We start from the raw sequence: 17,954 nt of genomic DNA, 5'->3' as shown, positions 1-17,954 counted from the left end.
CACTGTTTGCATAAAGTCCAAATGGAAATAGCGCCATTTAAGGTTGTGCCCCTGAGATTTTTAGAAGCTGCTATACAGCCTGAACATGGAACAGCTGCTCTTTCCAGGTTGAACGTGCAGCTTTCGGACAATTGCAGACAATTTGATAAAGGACACCTCAGTGTCCTTGCAGTAAATAACAGTTCAGAGGAACGTGTCTTTCATCTTTTCAGGGGGCATTTTACTTCCATCTTATCTTCTGAAATGTTACGCACCTGAGGCAGCAGCCATTTTAGCCTGTGAAAGAGACAAGTTCATGCCTTCTTTCTAAATGATTGATTACTGATTTTACATGAACCCTGCAGCATGCATGTAGCATACTTATCACACCATTGTAATCCTACTCTCCTATTTTGCCTCTTTAAAGTCTGTCTGAAACTATGTGGTCTTCAATCCAAAGAGAAAAAGATTGGTGTAAGTGTGACAATTACCATAGAAACAGAAACCTCCAGTGTGGAAAATGAAAATAGATCAAGCTCTCTGGAGTGTAAACAAACAGTTAAAAGCACCATGTTTCCATGGTGAAATTCTTTGTGTTTACATGATTTTCCTTTTTTTAATTTGATTCACTTTTAACAAGTATTTTTGTGGGACTTTGTGTGAGAGAAAGGAAGAATGAAAGGACAAGAGAGCATGATATCATTCTGCCTTGTGTCTTTGTGTCAAAGTTCATGGCTAGCAAATTGTAGGCCGCTACTAATGTGGGATGGCATTCTATCAGTGCGTGGCTCTTCACTGTCTGATTATAAATATTTTCAAAGGAATTAATTGTAGTGGAGATGCAGTGTTCTCCATCCATTTCTAGTCGTGTACTTGTTGTCCTTTTTCAGTCCAGTCCATTGACTCAGGCCAAGCAGTAGCTGTGCTCTGGTGTGGCGTGTGCTTGGTGCTTAGGTAAGTGCTGGTCTGCTTTATTTACTGAATATAATGGAATATGAGCTGCCAGGAGATTGCTAGGTTATTTTAGTCACTCTCATTCCCTGGTTCCCTCCAATGCCTTAGCAGTCTGGGGGCAGTATGGGATTTGTGTGTGTGTGCGTGTGTGCGTGCGTGCGTGCGCGTGTGCCTGGGTGTCTCTGGGCTCTGGGAGGTGAAAGGAGTTTAGGTGCTTTTTTTTCTTAAAGTTAGGTGAGAGTCAAGAGCCATGGTCAGATAGAATGCTGGACAGAGAGGAGGTGGAAGAAACAAAAAAACAACCTCCCCTTAATGAATCACTGACCAGATATAGTAGTGACCGAGTACAGCCCTCAGGATCCTAAGGAACTCATCACCTCCCAGTCCCCCCCACAGCTGACCCCTAATCCTTAAGCTGTAAACGGCCTTATTATTGGAGGCGGCTCCAGGAGCCTTTGGTCACAGGGGCCAGGAGCACTGGGACAGCAATGCTCTGCAGCATTTTCCAGCGCTGTCAACTGATTAAAACATTTCATCACAATTACCATAATCGCACGAGTATTTATAGCGGACCACAGATTAATCACAAAGTAATCTCACATATTTTTCTGTCCAAAAATTACCATTAAGGTACATCTTGAATGTGTAAATGAGGGATTCCTAAAATGGAAATGGCCAGAGTAGGCTTCCTTTATTCAAATGTAATAATTTCACAATACACTGACAAAGATTGTTGGAAATCTTCATGGTCAGTTGCAGTTTTGTTGTGTAACTGAGTATCTATGGTAATGACGACTGGGCTGTGTGTGTCAGTATTTATGGGCAGACTTCATTAGCCGTGGGCCTCATCAGTGAGGCAATTAACAGGTTTTGTTGCAGTGATTTTTATGGCCCTTATGGACTGTACTGTGTTTTACATTGTCTGAAGTAGGATACATGCAATCATGTGCAATGCATGGATTCCATGCTTGTGTGCACATGTGTGTGTGTGTGTGTGTGTGTGTGTGTGTGTGTGTGTGCGTGTACATGTGTGTGTTATAGTATTAGCTCTCTCTCTCTCTCTCTCTCTCTCTCTCTCTCTCAGTGTGTGTGGTTGGAGGTATCTGATGTTTGTAGTTTTTGCCCACACCAGAGTGAATTAGACAGCTGATAGGGGTGGGCTAATGTAGTTTCAGGGGAAGGCTTTGCTGACACGTCTGAAAAGTGGCCCTGAGTAGTGGGTGCAATTACAGCTTGGTGTCACCACAGTGGTGAAGGCTTTAAGTCGGGTTGAAGCTCAGGGGTATTTAAGCAATGTGACGTACCTATTAAGCTGATGTTGGAGAGTATATGCAGAAATATTAGTCCAGTGGCATCGGTTCAGGACTGAAGACTATTTATTCAGTTTTTTCCTAGACTGCTGATCTAGCACAATGTTCGATAAGTCTTCAAGCATTCAGCAGTATGTAACAGACAGTGCAAAATATATCACTTCATGTTTCAGATGAAATATTTATGGTAACACTTCCAAGATGCCTATATCTATAAAGCCCTGTGATGGCATAAATAATGTATTCAAAAGTCACTATAAGTCCTTGTAACATTCATTATGAGCATGTACAGTATGTCTTCATAACTACTTACTTAGTAACTACCTTGTCATTGCAGACACACAACAGAACTAATGTTGATAGACTGTGAGGATTTGCAATCTTGCAAATCTTGTAAACCCTATTTGAATTGTGCAAAGACAACATATCAATTGTTGAAAAATATATAATGTTGTTTTTTGGTACATATAGTAGGTATATTCATTTTGAATTTGATGGCAGTAACACAACTCAAGTTGGGACAAGTGTGTGTTTGTTCTGCATCGCCACTTCTATTACTGTAACAGTCTCTTAATATTTAGGAATTGAGCTTTCAGCTGTGCAACATTTCATGGTCCTCTTTGTCATGTTTTTCATGTCATGTTGCTCCAGATATGACAAGTCTAGACCGCAGATAGGCCATTGTGGCACCTGGATGCTTCTACCATGCTGTTGTAATATACTGTATGTGCATTCACAGTTTGGCATTGTCTTTCTGAAATATTTAAGGTCTTTCCTGAAAGAACCTATTATGCTCTAAAATCGAAATAGTATCATTCTGCGTTAATTCTGCCTGTCTAGGTGAAGCCTACTGTATATGCTGCCTTTGGTAATGACCCCAATATCATGGAGGCTGGCTTTTCAGCTGTGGGTTAATAACAAGTTGCATGGTCCTTCCTTCTCCTTTCCTCTCCTTCTCTGTGATTTCCAAAAAGAATGTCAAACTTTGATTGGTCCGACCACAAGACAGTTTTCCACTTTGCCTCAGTCCATCTTAAATGTCAGGATCATGTATAAATATGGTTTCTTTTTTGCATGGTAGAAATTGATACAGCATTTGTGGATTGAGCGCCAGAACTGTGTTCATAAACAATGGTTATCTGAGTTTTCCAGTGTCCATGCAGTGATTTTTTTACAGGCCTGTCCCTTGCATTCAAAGATTTCTCAGCAATATTATATACTACAGATAATGAAAATCCCCAAAAACGTTGCAATTTTAAGAGAGCCTTATTCTTATTTATTGCATTGTGTGCTAACACATTTTTGTTTTACCTCTGAAAGACTCTAAAATATGCTCTATTTACACCCAATCATGGTGAAAAGTTTTCTTTAGCATTTTACAACTTTTTTTTACCCTTTTGGTGCCCTGGTCCTGACTTCTGGTTGCTCCCATTCTGACGTGTTTCTGCCATCAAATTCAAAATGAGAATGTTTACATAAAAGAGTACTGAGATAATGTCCCATCTTTTTTGGACATGGGATTGCATGTGTGATATATTGATGATCATCATCAATGATCAAGTGGTGATCAAGATGTTATTCCAAATCTCAGAGAGGCAGTGCTCTTCAAATGGCCTTACATAACCATGTTTACAGCTGGAGCTGCTGTGTACCATGATTTAAGCCTATCATTTTCTGTTTCCTATTGTAAATAGCTTTTGAAGAGAAAATGCATTTTGTATTCCCAGTGTCAATGTAAGATTAAATAATGTTACTGCAATTTTACATCTTCATGAATTGCATGTAACATTAGTGTCAGACTGGTCATTTATACTAAAATGTAAGCAGACACACATGTATACCTACACCTATGAACATACTGACACATACTCAGAAGTTACACAGATATACACACACACAGGTACACCTCTCTCTCTCTCTCTCAGTCTCTCCTTCTCTCTCTCTCTCTCTCTCTCTCTCTCTCTCACACACACACACACACACACACACTGCTTGCAGCAATCTTGCTTGCGCCAGGAAACTCCCTTGTCCCTCTGAGCTCTGAAATGTCTGTTGCTTAGCAACATTGGCTTTTGTGAGGAAGAATCGCAGTTCAGCAAAATAGTATCTCAATTATTGTTGCGGTTAGACTGAGGGGACTGAGTGCATCCATGCTTCTTGGCCTAAGTGTGTATGATAGTGGGTTCCTTCCCATATATTTCAAAAATGTTTTGCTTGCTATACCTCTTTACCAGTCACGTGCCAGAAACCAGCAGCAATATCAGTTGCAGGGTGATCAGTTTAACTCTCCAAGTAGAGATGTTGAGGTGATCCATTTGGTGGATCTCAGGTATAAATTGCAAGTGTAAATGCATCTTTACAACTTTGAAGTCTGCATACTTTAATGTACTGTAGGCTAATTCTGAATGTTATTGGACACTCCAGTGGTGTGCCACTTAATATTTCTAGTTAACTGATTGGAGAAGTTGCTCTGTTCACTGCTAAAGTGGATCAGATCTCTTGTTTTGTTTGGGACATTCTATTTTGTTATTGGTAGCATAATAACTGCAATTACCAGTTATCAGCATGGTTTTTGAAACATTACCTCAGATATCAGTGTCCAATGTGTTCTATGTAATAGTGAAGACGGGCTGTGCATGTAAGAATGGCTTTTTCAACAGTCTCAGACCTGTGCTGAAGAAAAAAGGTCTAGCGCTAATCCCAAAGGTCCACTGGAACATTGAATTTGTCTTAGTGGCACATCAATAAGAGCCAGACTCCATTAACCATCGACACTCAATAGCCAGCCAGCTACTCTCCCTGCTGAGCAACTGCTGTTTCCTGAGCCAATTCAGCAGTTCAGAGATAAAGATTAGGGGAGAGTTAAGGTGTAATGTTGGTGCAGAACAGCAGAAGATAGGGCATTCTGTCAGATGTTAATTTTGGTCAACACCTAGTTGTATGGGAGGTTTGTCCCTACTCTGCAGCAGTAGGATGTCGGTTGCAAGTTTCCATTTTCCTGTTCTTTGTCACTACCCTTGCAATTGAAGGTGTCCCAAGGTTGTTGAGAAAATAATTAAATGAGTTTTCCAAGAACCTTTCCAAGAACATTAGAACATACACCGGTATGGCATAAGAATTAGAATTCTGCAGTCCCCCTTCTACCTGAAAACCCTGTGAAGCTCCCAGTTTTATTCATCGAGTTGTCGAGAGGCCTTTTCTCTCTTTATAAAAATCTACAGTGAAGTGAAGTGAAAAAATGAAAAGAAGAGTATAGAAATGAAAGTATAACAGTGAATAGAGAAAAGGGGTGGGGGGGGGGGTGTAGGGGATGTAGGTGGGTAGTTGGTTGTTGTGTTTGTTGTTGGTGCAAATTGCATTTGGCATGAATGATCTTTTATTTTGTTGGTATTTTCATAAAATAGTATAAGATAAGATATCCTCACTTATGATTTAGGCTGTTTTGCTTTTCTCTTATCAACAGAGTGAAATTTCCCATATTGTGCTCAGGCTCAGATTATACCTTCACCTTTTCATGTTTAACTGTTTCACAATTTTCTGTCTCCTTCCTTACTGACACAAACGCCCTGGAGTCTTCTTTTATGCTTGTTCTTACATCCACCCATCGATCACCTCTGCAACCACAAAAACCAAGCACTCTCTGCACCAGTATGGACAGCAGTATGATGGATTGAGTTTATTCAGGCTTAACGAGAGCAAGAAAAATCCCCATGTGGCTACTGGTACAGAAGGAATACCGAGGCATACTCCGAGTTCATCTGTAGTTCAGTTAAAACTGTTGAGGAATCATATATTTTTTTATTGACTTATTTTATTATTTGATGAGGCCAATACGAATCATTACATATACAGTATGCTGTCAGGTAGAGACAGGCTCTTTCTACTGTATGTTGAAGTGTATAAACAGGAATGAAAACACAAACAATACAATTTTTTAAACTACAATGCTACATTAAAACTACAGCACTACGTTAAAACTACAATGCTACATTAAAACAATTATAGCGGAATTATAAAGCTGCAGGCATTATTGTAGCACATATGGAGAGTAGTCCTCTACTAAAGCCACTTATTAGTGGTAGCTGACATCCCCCCAAAATGAATCACCTCATCAGCTAATCAACCTCTGTTGGACTGGAGTAGGTGGGGTTTGCAGTGGTACAAATAACAGACCCATTTTTCTCAGCAATGTGAAACTGCCAGAAGAAATTAAAGTGAAGGAGTCCGTATTTGAATACATTACAATACACGGGGGAAACCCTTAAGATGCATGCTGAGTGCAGAGGTTCTCTGTCATTATTCATGACTGTATTCAGACTTACGAAAGTAATTCTTGTGAATGCCATGTGAGCAGTATGGAGTAAATATCAAGTCATATCAGAAGAGAGATGAATCTTTTAATAAAAAGACCGCATATGCACTATGCACATATCTGCGCAGACAGAACTGCTTGTTAAACGTCAGGGTCATTTTTATAATGCTGTTAATTCTTGGAAATTTATTCTGGAAATTTTACGCACACAGCTTTCTACTACAAATGGTGTGGTCAAGAATGTCAAGTTATCCACAGCATGTCAATAAAAGCCAAGTGAGTGGTTGGCAGCTGGAGTGGTTAGTAAAAGCTATATTGGACCTCCTAAGCTTGATGCCTCAGACTCGACTATGAAAATTCACCACACTGTCATCCACCACATAAAATGAGTCCTATCTTCTGAATGGCTGTTTGGTTGACTGATGCGTAGGAATTATACATCCAGAGATGGCTAACACTATGTTTCATCTCATTCTGTCCACGAGACAGCTGACATCAGACAATGAAGCAAATGTTAAGGTTTTAGCAAAGGCTTAGATGAAACTATTTTGTAATATTACATTTCTTTAAGTCTTCTAACACACCCACAGACCCTTTAGTCTGGAAGTTGATGTCAGGAGTTAGCAGAATCCATGCTGTGCTCGCGAAGAAAAGACCGAAACTGTAGCCAAGCAGCATATACGACAGAAAAGTCTTTCTTGCTGCTTTGAGAAGCAAGAAAGGCTCCAGTGCATGAAGACACCCCATAAGGGAATTTGCCTGCACATAAATAAACTAGAAGGTGTTGATGAGGTTTTGATCCTGCTGTCGCCTGTGAGCGAGTCCCACCTACACTCCCCCACAATGCCGGATGAACCATGTGGGGCTTACACGTGAGTGTGCATGTTTGCTGGAGGAATGGATGCAGTGAAGGGTTTTGTCGAGGCACTTTTTGTATGCATGATGAACCCACTTTCTGTGACAATCTTTTAATTGAGACCCACTGTCTCTAGAAAATGAGTTCAGCTCTCTTGTGCATCTCCGCGTGTTAGGGAAGAAAAACAAGATGGGAATTGTTTTTATGGCCACGGACAGATATTTATAAGTTATAACCGGAGAACCTCTGACCTTATGTCTTGGAACGCTTGGTGTTGGAGCGAGATTTTGTTTGTGGTTACATGGATATAATGACTTTGAATATGACCATTTTGGATTCAACACAATGATTTGGTTGCTTTGGACATCTAATGGGAGGCAAATGTTGAAGATATTTGGTTCTTGGTTTGAACATTCTTTTACATAATGTTGTGTTCTACCAGTTCATCCTTCATCATTTGGATACAGACAGTGCTTGACTCTGTTATACTGTACTATAGTCCTGAACTGTGTTTGGAGATGAGTTTGAAAATGAGTAGGAATAATTCAGTGATCAGTGAAGCATTATGGGACATTTAGGCAGTGTTAGTGCTGCTACCATATTTACAGGAGCTGTGGAGCTCGATGCTCTGTGTCCTTGTGCATTGAGTTCAATAAAGATTTCACTTAGGTTATGATCTAATCCTCGGTAGGCCCAGCGAGGCAAAAGGGTGTTATTACAGTATGTTTGGAGAATTTAGCCTAAATGTGGATTGGGAAGATTGGCATATAGGTTAGCAGGTCTCACAAGATTTAGACTTTCTAATCTAAACCGATCCAATGCCCCATGAAGCCTGAGCTCAGGATAGCAGAGCCAATTCAATCTTAAGGAAAGGATAGTGTCGCTTTTGCAATATTGTGGGCAGGATTTAGGACTAGAACCATCCTTGATGTACAGTACCCTCACCTGTCTGACTCTGCTAACTAAATATGTACAGTGTATTGCAAATTGTATTGTTGCATTTATTTGGCCATATGTGGTGCACAGGCACTACAGTTTTACATTCTAATCTGAAACATTTCATTGCCTCATCACCGACAGTATGTCCTTAGTAACATCAGTGATATGATAATGACATTGTGTGCTGCCAGAGAAACTCTGAATTGAAAGTCAACATGATCTAAAAAGTCTACGATGGACTACTCTACATTCTTCAGTTGTACTGAATGATAGAATTCAGTAAGGGAGATGCATCTGTGGTCATCCATATTAAGTGAACATTTTCAGATTATGGCAACATTGTGTCAGTTATACTGTAATGGCCGTTTCTTTTTCACAGTAAAAGCACTGACAGGCAGATGCACTTTTATTTACCAAACCTGCAGCTCATCTCATAGTTGATGCTTTTCTCCATTCCTACAGTATAATGTAATTTGCAGTTACCCTCATTCAATCACAAGCACAGTTAAAAGGAATCAACTGTGGAGGACATTAAAAGGAATGAAATATGTAGCGATCTGGAAATAATATAACACATGCTAAGATGTCATCAAACAGAGTGATGATGCAGAACAGTAATTGTACAATTTAAAAAAAATACTCCAGCTATTTGTGCAGCCAAAACAAACAAATTCAGAATCAATCAGGCATAGGGAAGTGGATCACATGGAAAAGCGAAAGTAAGACATTAAAAAGGTGAGCAAAACGAAAGGTTGCTTTTGGCATGGTACAAATAAGCAACACTTGGGCTTTGAATACTGATTCCATTGTTTCTGAAAGATTTTCTATTCACACATTTATCTGCAGTCTGCAGATTACCTGCATTAAAAGGTGGAACATGGCAACTGCGTTGTCACCTGTAGGTATGACACATATCCCAGAATGCCTGATTCATGGCTGCTGATGCGCCTCCTCTCATGTCTGCACACACCTGCCACTCTCTCTCTGACCTTCCATGAATGCATGCATACGCATGGGTGAGAGAAGCACAGCTTGCCATGCAGAGCTCCTGTTGCAGGCCTGTTGGACTTCCTTTCATGTGCAGTCTGTTTGGACGTAGCATGCCATATTTTAAGGCGCTGATAGTGAAGAATTAATGTCTGAAACAAGTTGCAAATGATTTCATACATCCGACCCCAAGACTTTCAAATGATTTCGTACTGTACACCCGATCCTAATACTCTCAAATGGACTTTGAAGAATTCCAATTGAGAGGACAACGTGAATGCTCCTTACGGGCGTTTGCATTTGGCTTTTTCATCAGGATACTTTTTTGATATGAACCACTTTGTTGTTGTGGCTCGCACCACAACTTTTGCCTTGAGAAATATTTTAATGATGCATTCACCTCTTTCAACAGTTTTTTTCCTGTGTCCTGTAATCCCATGGTAATGTGTTTGCCAGTAATTGAGAGAAATGAGCTGTTCTTTGTCTGGTTCCAGCGTGTTCAGACAGCCCCCTACCAGGGCATTAGCTTCTGTTAATTCAATTAGCATGGTGACAAGTTTTGGCTGCTTGACAAAGGTCGCTATCTGCATCTTTTGATCTATCACCTAGTCCAAGACTAAAGACATAAATGTGCAGCAGGCGATCTGTTCTGAGCAAAGTAAATTAAATGGCACAATGATAAACAAAATTATGAAGACATCTTTGTCTCCTTTTAATTTATGTTTTATTAGTCCTATCTTGAAGCAACTTACTGAGTACCAGTGGTGATATGTGGTATTAGTTGTGTGTCCATAAGCTCACGAAATCAAGAGATGTTAAGATTGTTTTATATGAAAAGTTTGTTTTTATTGTGCTCATGCTATTGAAAGAATTTAGTGTTTACTATTGTGTTTACTTCATGATGCCATGAGTCCATCAGATTTCCCAACATCTATTTGATTAGAAGCAACCATACTCACAATGCACACCTTGATAGAAGTGTTATGCGTCACACCATACAGTCTTTGTGAAATAGTTGTGGAATGACTTCTGCCATCAAATGTTCCTTAACTCCTGTTTCCCACGTGGTTCGAGAGAATGAGTATGCTGGTCATTCTACTGAACTGCGTCACCCTGGGGATGTTCCATCCTTGTGAAGACATCTTGTGTGACTCGGAACGGTGCAAAATCCTTGAGGTGAGTGTCCCTAGATAAACCTAAACAACACCACTGTACTGTGTCTGTCTGTGTATGAAACAAATATCTCACCCTTTACACTCAAAACAACATATCACATCTCTTGTTTTATTTGTCTTTCTGATCAATGAGAATAGTGCTTGATGGACTAAAATGTTGATTGATGTAGTTACTTGGGCTGACAGTTGTGACTTCTGCAACTGAAATTAGGAAAGAGTCTTTGATGTTGCTGCACAAGTAAAATCCTGGAATTCTTAGCAGTTGTGCTTATGGATTGTTCCGTTCAGTATGCAAATTATAGGAATGTTAAAGGATTATTTTGTCTGTGAAGACTGAAAAAGTCCTGTCTGCATGTTTTTCGCCTGTTTTCTTTCATCTTACAGATATTTCTTAGAAACCATTTGTTCATTCTTGTGTTGCTTAATGCAGTCCAAAAGTCCTGTTGCACTGAGTGGCACCGTCCATAATACAGACGGAGTAGGGGATTAGTGTAGCCATTCAGCTGAATCACATTGCTCCCCTAACACTTACAACCAAGGAAGTGAGCAAATGCGCCATCTCCATCTTGACTCCAGACATCATTTGAGTGACAGTGACAGACTGCATACTGTACAGTAAGTAGGCGGACTGTCGACCCGATTTTGCAAAGTGAAACCAAATTTTAGCATTGGGATCCTGTTGGTGATCCAGATGAGGATGCAAGATGACTGAGAGAATGGTGATCCTCTTGCTGGTTTTTAAGTTACGTCTCTTCCATTGTCTTTTGTCTCATGCTGAGGTTATTTTCAGGAAGAAGAAACCGATTTGGCAAATAATGCTCTATGCATCAGAAAAAAAAGCAATTTTAGGCTCAACTATGAATATCCATTTTGAAAAGCTTTATTATTGAGAAAAAAAAACTGTATCAAGTACTACACAGCTATCTGTGTCTGTAAACAAACAACAAGAACTCGCTAGTCACAACCCGCTACTCGATTAGAATATCCTATGCAGGGTGTGTTTAAAGTGTTCTCTTCAAGTTGGCTTGGAAGTCAACATGTAAATTTGTACTGCGGCACAGTGCAGCAGACCACTTTATTTCTCTCTCCCGAGCTGACACGTGGAGGTCTTTTCCTTTTTGCCTGGGGCTCTTCAAGGTTTACAGCGATTATCTCCTCTGATGGGTGATCAAATCACTCCCCTCTTATCATATGGAAATTGGCACGGGTGTTTTAGTGAAGTCAAGAGCGGGAGAGCAGAAGGGAGACTCATCCGACAGGCGATCCACAAACACATGCAGTCCTCTCCCATCACTGTCTGGATGATGGCTCCCGGGGGGCCGGCATGACTCGGGTTAACCTCGCGCTGAGCCAGAAATAATGCCTTCGCCGGAGTAATGGTATCTGAGGCAACGTAATAAAAGACTGAGTGTGCCAGAGACCCTACTTCTGATCCGCCCCCACTCCAACAACAGCACACATCACCAGCGCTCCCTCTTCAGCGCGCTCCTCTCCGCAGTATTGAGGGGGAACTATGTGTCCTCTTTAGATGCTACTAATCTGGGCTAATGTGAGTGATGAGAGTTCATGAGACTGATCACTCTCACAGTGCGTCTTCATTAACTCTCCATCTGCATATTTAGGAGCCAAGTACCACACGCATGTAAAGATAGGGCTTAAATCCATACCGATTTCTTGTGATGCATGTCCAAATTGAGTCAAAAATAGAAACTGCCAATAATAAATATGCAGCAATTTACTCTATGTATGAGAGAAGAGGGTTGTTATACAGTATGTTGCTCTTGGTCCTAGAACCTCTCTCAGTGAAACTTAGGTACATATCTCGATTTTCTGTTCTGCCCTGTTACTCTATTGTGAAAAGAACTTTGTCATTATTCTGGAAATGTTGTTATATACTGCAGTCAAGATTATGTATGGAGTGTATGATATTTTTTTTAGTGGAAAGCTAGGAAATGTCCTCAGGCTTTTTTCTGTGCTGACTATCATAGAGGTGCTTCCTCTTTATGCTCGTGTGGAGGGAACTGAGATTTTGGGAGGAGCAGCTCGTTGCCGGGTAAGATATGCAAAGGAGAATATGTTTGGTATCCTTGAGAGGGGTTCTCAACTGAAATCATGAAGCACAGTGCAGAAGAATTCTTTAGTCGTTCCCCAAACTCTTTCCTTGGCTGAGCACACCATTTGTGTCGTGCTATCTTCATGCTTTACACAGATAAACTAGAATCAAATGTCAAACAGCTCCTCCAATGTTACAGTGTTATGAGGAGACAGCTCTGTGGACAGAGATTGTTTTAAAGCGTCTGTTGTTTATTATTTATCTCACCTAGCAGATGAGACAGTCCATATCATGCAACTGTGTTACAACAGTCACTGTAGATAACTAATATCAACACCATGAGCTGAAACAACTCTAGCAAATCTTAAGAGTATTTTTATTTACCATTGTTTATTGTTTTTTATTTATATTTTATCAGAAAGGTAAGTGTGAAATCTGTGAATACAGTGTGCTTTTCTTTTCAAATATCTTGGTGTTTACTCTTTCTATGATAAGCAGGGCAAGCACACACAATAAATAATATCATGCCATTCGCCACTCTGCAATCAGTTATATCTGTCTGCACTCATAAGGCAAGGTATTCAAAAAGGCAGTCTGTAGTACCTACATATACCTTATTATTCAGACTTACCAATAGTACAGTGCTAAAAATGTTGAAAGAAACTTAACATCGACTGAGCTGTGGTTAATACACAACCTAATATGAGGTATGTTTAAAGATAATAGAGCCTGATTGTAATTCCCTGGGTATCAGCACCAAATTGTCTAAATGCTCTCTGATATGTTGCCATCTGAATAAGCACTTTGCATTGGAGTCCCTAAACCACACTTGCGCACCCGTGGCACTTTCCACTGCAGTCAGAGAGAGGATGATTAGTGTCTAGTGTTGTGCTGGGAAGTATACTGCATTGAGGGAAACCCAATGTTTGGATTAGTTCTCTTGAGAGAGCACAGCTGAAGCACATAGCCACATAACAGCTCACACACAGCATCAGCAATCACACCCACACACACACACACACACACACACACACACACACACACACACAGTTGGTACAGTGGTACAGTCAGTCACTCATGCTTGGTAGGACACAGTGGCTTACCTTTTGATCAGACACACGCTAGCTCACACACACATAAGCACAGACACATATGGCTGTTCACTGACATTTGGTGGCATATAATGCAGGCAACAGCTTGGTTTCTCTCCCCTCTCTCCCGTCTCTCTCATCTCTCCAGTCCCCTGCCTCCTCCTACGCCATTTTGCATAGTTACAGCGAACTCCAGCTGGCACTGCTCATTTCGCCAGTATCTGAACAGGAAGGGGTTTCCCCTCTATAAGCCATTCTCACCAAATGTTGTACCAGCTGGTGAGACTTCCCACAAGGTGTGTTACCTAGACAATGCGATTTGACCTTGAGGGACTGGTCTCCCTGCCTACTGCTGTATCTTCAGCCCACACCAAGGGTGACATCATGCAAAGGTACCAGCTGGCCTGAGTGTCTGCTGATGAATAAACAAGTAGAAATCCTCAACCCATGCAAAGCAGAGACGGCCAAGTCAGTAATCAGTTCACTGGAGTGTCCTGTCCTAGTAACCAAGATGATTTATTTTTTCTAGTTCTAGTTCAAAGCATCATTTTGCATAATTGCATATTTGTGCATAATTAGTACATCACCAGTTGTGTATTCAAATGGGGTGCTATGCTGGACCAAGAGAGAAAACTTTATGAGAAAAACACAACAATGTTTTGTTATTATTATTATTTGCGTGTCAAAGACAATGTATAGTGTAAATGTAAGTATGATGTGGTCTGCCTCAATGTGATTTCACATAAGCCTTAATATACTGAGGGCACTGGTAATTGTGCATCCAGGTAGCTTAGTCTGACTAATGAATATTCATCTTGTGTCTCTCCCTCCTGTGTGTAGGATTTTGATGACTTCATCTTTGCATTTTTTGCTGTGGAAATGGTGATAAAGATGGTGGCCTTGGGAATTTTTGGAAAAAAATGTTATCTTGGTGACACATGGAACAGACTAGACTTCTTCATCATTTTAGCCGGGTAAGTGTCCTCTCTGCATGTTCTCTTAATTCTTCAAATCAAGCAAATGATGTCCTCATTTGCAATTATGCAAAACATCGGTCTGTATTTTAAAGTAAACACCAACTGTCTAACAGAATAATGACAGAGGTGCAATCACAGTCATGGCCAGTGGCCAGATTAAGAAGCAATCACCAGACCTCATATTGTTGAGCTGAACAGTTTGTTAAACCGCACTGCCTTTGTTTTGTAGAGTCCCGGCCGGGCATCCCCGGCCAACAGGTCATTCACATACTATAGACGTCACAGACCTAATGTGTTGATAAATATTGATGATTTCAGGAAATGGTTCCAACACATGGGCCATATGGGTAAATACAACGCAGATGTCTGCCAATGTGTAGAAGAGGATTGCAGTGGCATCAATCTGGCAAACCCTTTTGGCAGTTTGATTAAATCCGTTTTTGTTTAGGCCTTTTTATTACAGCAGGGCGGAATATGTAGTTGATGACTCTTTCTGAGAACATGTTACGTAAGTTGCTCTTTGGCACTGTGCATTTGAGTTGCTCAGCAGATGCTGGGTGTAGGTGTTCAGGTGAATAGGTGTTTTCTCTATATTCAGTCAGCAATTGCACAAATCCAAAATGAGACAACAACAATTGACAACATGAGTCTGCTGTACTCTAAATAATTGAACAATTTAGCTTAGCTGTTGGATTAGATCATTAAGACCTTGTAGGACAGGCTGGGTATGTTATATTTGATCTTATGTTGCTTTTTATTTAATGCAATATAGGGAAGCTGCTGGAAGCATGAACGTGACTTACTGATCTAGGCATACTCGCTGATGTTCTTCACATGAGGAAGATGTCAGTTGGAGACAGACTAACCTAAACAGTACACTTCGGAGTGCATTATTATTTTCTGCTACCCAAACTCTGTGAAGACCATGATCCTACATATACCATGCAGCTCTTGCAATACATTAATTTATCTTCTCTTACTGTAAATCAAAACCCAAGCTTCTGTCACTAGTTCTAAATATACGGTTGCTATGGCCATAGCCCTGTCATTACCTCCATATCTCTTGCTGCTTAGGTAGCATATGAAGCGTTTCACTGGGCCTTAGCTTTGTCAAATCATGCGCTTCCTAAAGCTGATTTACACTCTAGACTAGTGTCACTCAAAAACAAAGTTGGCGGCAGATGTCCTGGTGCTGTGGGCTTTCATAGTCCTGTGCCAGCAACAAAATATTGAATAGAATATCATCTATTTTCTGTGACAACGTAGCTAATGTTTGTTTACATTTTCTAACATCACAAAACGAAAGTAAACACAGACACACGCCATGCCAAAGGCAGCACTCCAGAACAGAACTTTGAGTTGCCATTCAGTCGGGAGTATGCAACAGTGTTTCCGCTCTCATTATTATAAGAGAACATTTTTTTCTCTTATAATAATGATGAGCTATGAAAATGGGGGGAAATGCTTATTATGCATGAATAAATTGATTAAGTTGATTATGGTAAATAGTATTGATGAATTGCATTGATAAAGGGTAACAGTAGTGATTACCAAAAGGGATATCCTGGCAATAGTGGGTTAAGGGCATCACTCACCTCACCAACACCTGCCAATTATCCAGCACACATGCAGTCTAGAAATGTTGAGGAATGAAAATGGCCAGACAGAAATGGGAATCACTTTACTTGTCCATTTGATTTATTTTCTCTGTCTGACTGAGAGCTATTTATGGCAGATGTTGCGTGCAGATAGTGTAGATGCAAATGACAGAGCAAAGGACATGGGCAAGGACAATGTTCTGATGAGCAAAAGCTATCTGTACCCGCGTACAAAGAGCCCGTAAAAGCAGCTTATGACTTTAGCAGGGAGGGGAGTGCAGGCATGGAGTGTGTGTCTTGGTCACCTACTTTTGCTTCCATTAGGATTGGTATCTGCCACCAAACTAACATAAAGCAGGCCAAGATCATGTTAGATGAGTAAGGAGGGATTATTACATTCCTCCTCTGCCTGTAGGTAACTTTGTACTGTAGGTCTTTGCCATAATCTCCCACCTATTAACCAAGGTTCATGCATAGATTTCTTCAGCTCTGAGGTTCATAAACAGAGGTGGGCTATACATGAGCATGTGTTTCATGTCTTCCTTCTTTATAATTAAATCATGATCTGATTCTGATTTATGGGCTATTTGGCACTGCAGCTAACGAACAGGGCTTTTTGTCATGCGGTGTGGCTAATACACTGGAAGTTACTGTAGTCTTCAGTGTAACAGCTTTTTTGCACACCTGGATGCAGTGAAGCATTTCATATTATCATATATCCATATTCATTCATTCATATTTTATCTTCAGCATTTATGAAAACAACAGACCACTGATTGGATTCACCAGGTGTTCTGGACCATTTCCTTTACACACTCTCAACAGCCTCCCATCCCCTTCAAATCTGAGGCTCAGTGAAGTTTGATTTTAAATTGTCAGAGTAAGAATGGTCTGTGCTGTCAGGGGTGTCTGGCAGAGAAAAATATCTTTTCTTTGTCTCACAAGAAATAAATCCGCTTTTATTGAGATCTCACCTGTTTTTCCTGAACAACCCTTTGGAGATAAAGGGAGCAATATGAATAGACGGAGAAGAAGCAGAGTATTCTTAGGATCTTAATTAGAAATTCAATTATGTTAAAAATGTTAATGTTAAATTCAGCACTGTTATGTTTAGGAGAAATAGAATAGACAACAGACTTTTTTCCCTTTTCTGTAGCTGTAGGGGCTGTAGCTATCAGATTATATGAACTTGATAGCTTTGGTTTTGAGCTTGCTTACAGCCATGCCAGGTGGAGGTTATGAACTAATGATGTATGTTATGGAAACCGGCGTGTGTGAAATGACTTGAAGGGAGTTGAAGGAGATGGCACCCAGAGGATAGGTCGGACAGGTGCTGCTCATAAGTTAGGAGACATCTTCAGTGAAAGTGGTAAAAAATACTCTCTTGAATAAGTGAATGCAGGGGATTTCCGAAGTACTGTATAGCTGTTCATGGATTCAGAGTTTGAAAGGAAAGTAAATGAAACCATCGGCCATGCCACCATGCCAGCCATGGGGCAGGTTATTTGAATACAATGTAATCTGAGGTCAGTTTAGTTGATACTCCACTGCAGTGTGCAGTGTAGCTTGCCTGTCATATATGGACACAATAAACATTATGCAGCGCATGATTGCAGTTTTATTCAAGATGGTAGGCTACACAAAAGAGTGACCAATGTTCCAGGTAGTCCTTGCCCAAAGTGAATGGATATCTTTCGGTCATAGAGGAAAAGAGTCCCTCCCA

General features: G+C 40.5%; 1 protein-coding gene across 1 annotated transcript in view; it reads left to right on the top strand.

Annotated features, from left to right (window-relative positions):
- cacna1g (calcium channel, voltage-dependent, T type, alpha 1G subunit) overlaps positions 1-17,954 on the top strand; it is a 149,987-nt gene that overhangs the window by 51,681 nt on the left and 80,352 nt on the right. Inside the window, exons 2-3 of the mRNA XM_062526293.1 lie at positions 10,402-10,513; positions 14,497-14,630. Of these exons, the coding sequence (XP_062382277.1) occupies positions 10,402-10,513; positions 14,497-14,630 (246 nt within the window). The remainder of the gene's footprint in view (positions 1-10,401; positions 10,514-14,496; positions 14,631-17,954) is intronic.

Source organism: Sardina pilchardus, chromosome 22 (genome assembly GCF_963854185.1).
Source record: "Sardina pilchardus chromosome 22, fSarPil1.1, whole genome shotgun sequence".
NCBI lineage: Eukaryota > Metazoa > Chordata > Actinopteri > Clupeiformes > Clupeidae > Sardina > Sardina pilchardus.
Note: the sequence above shows the minus strand (reverse complement) of the source record. Positions and strands in the feature narration are given on the sequence as shown.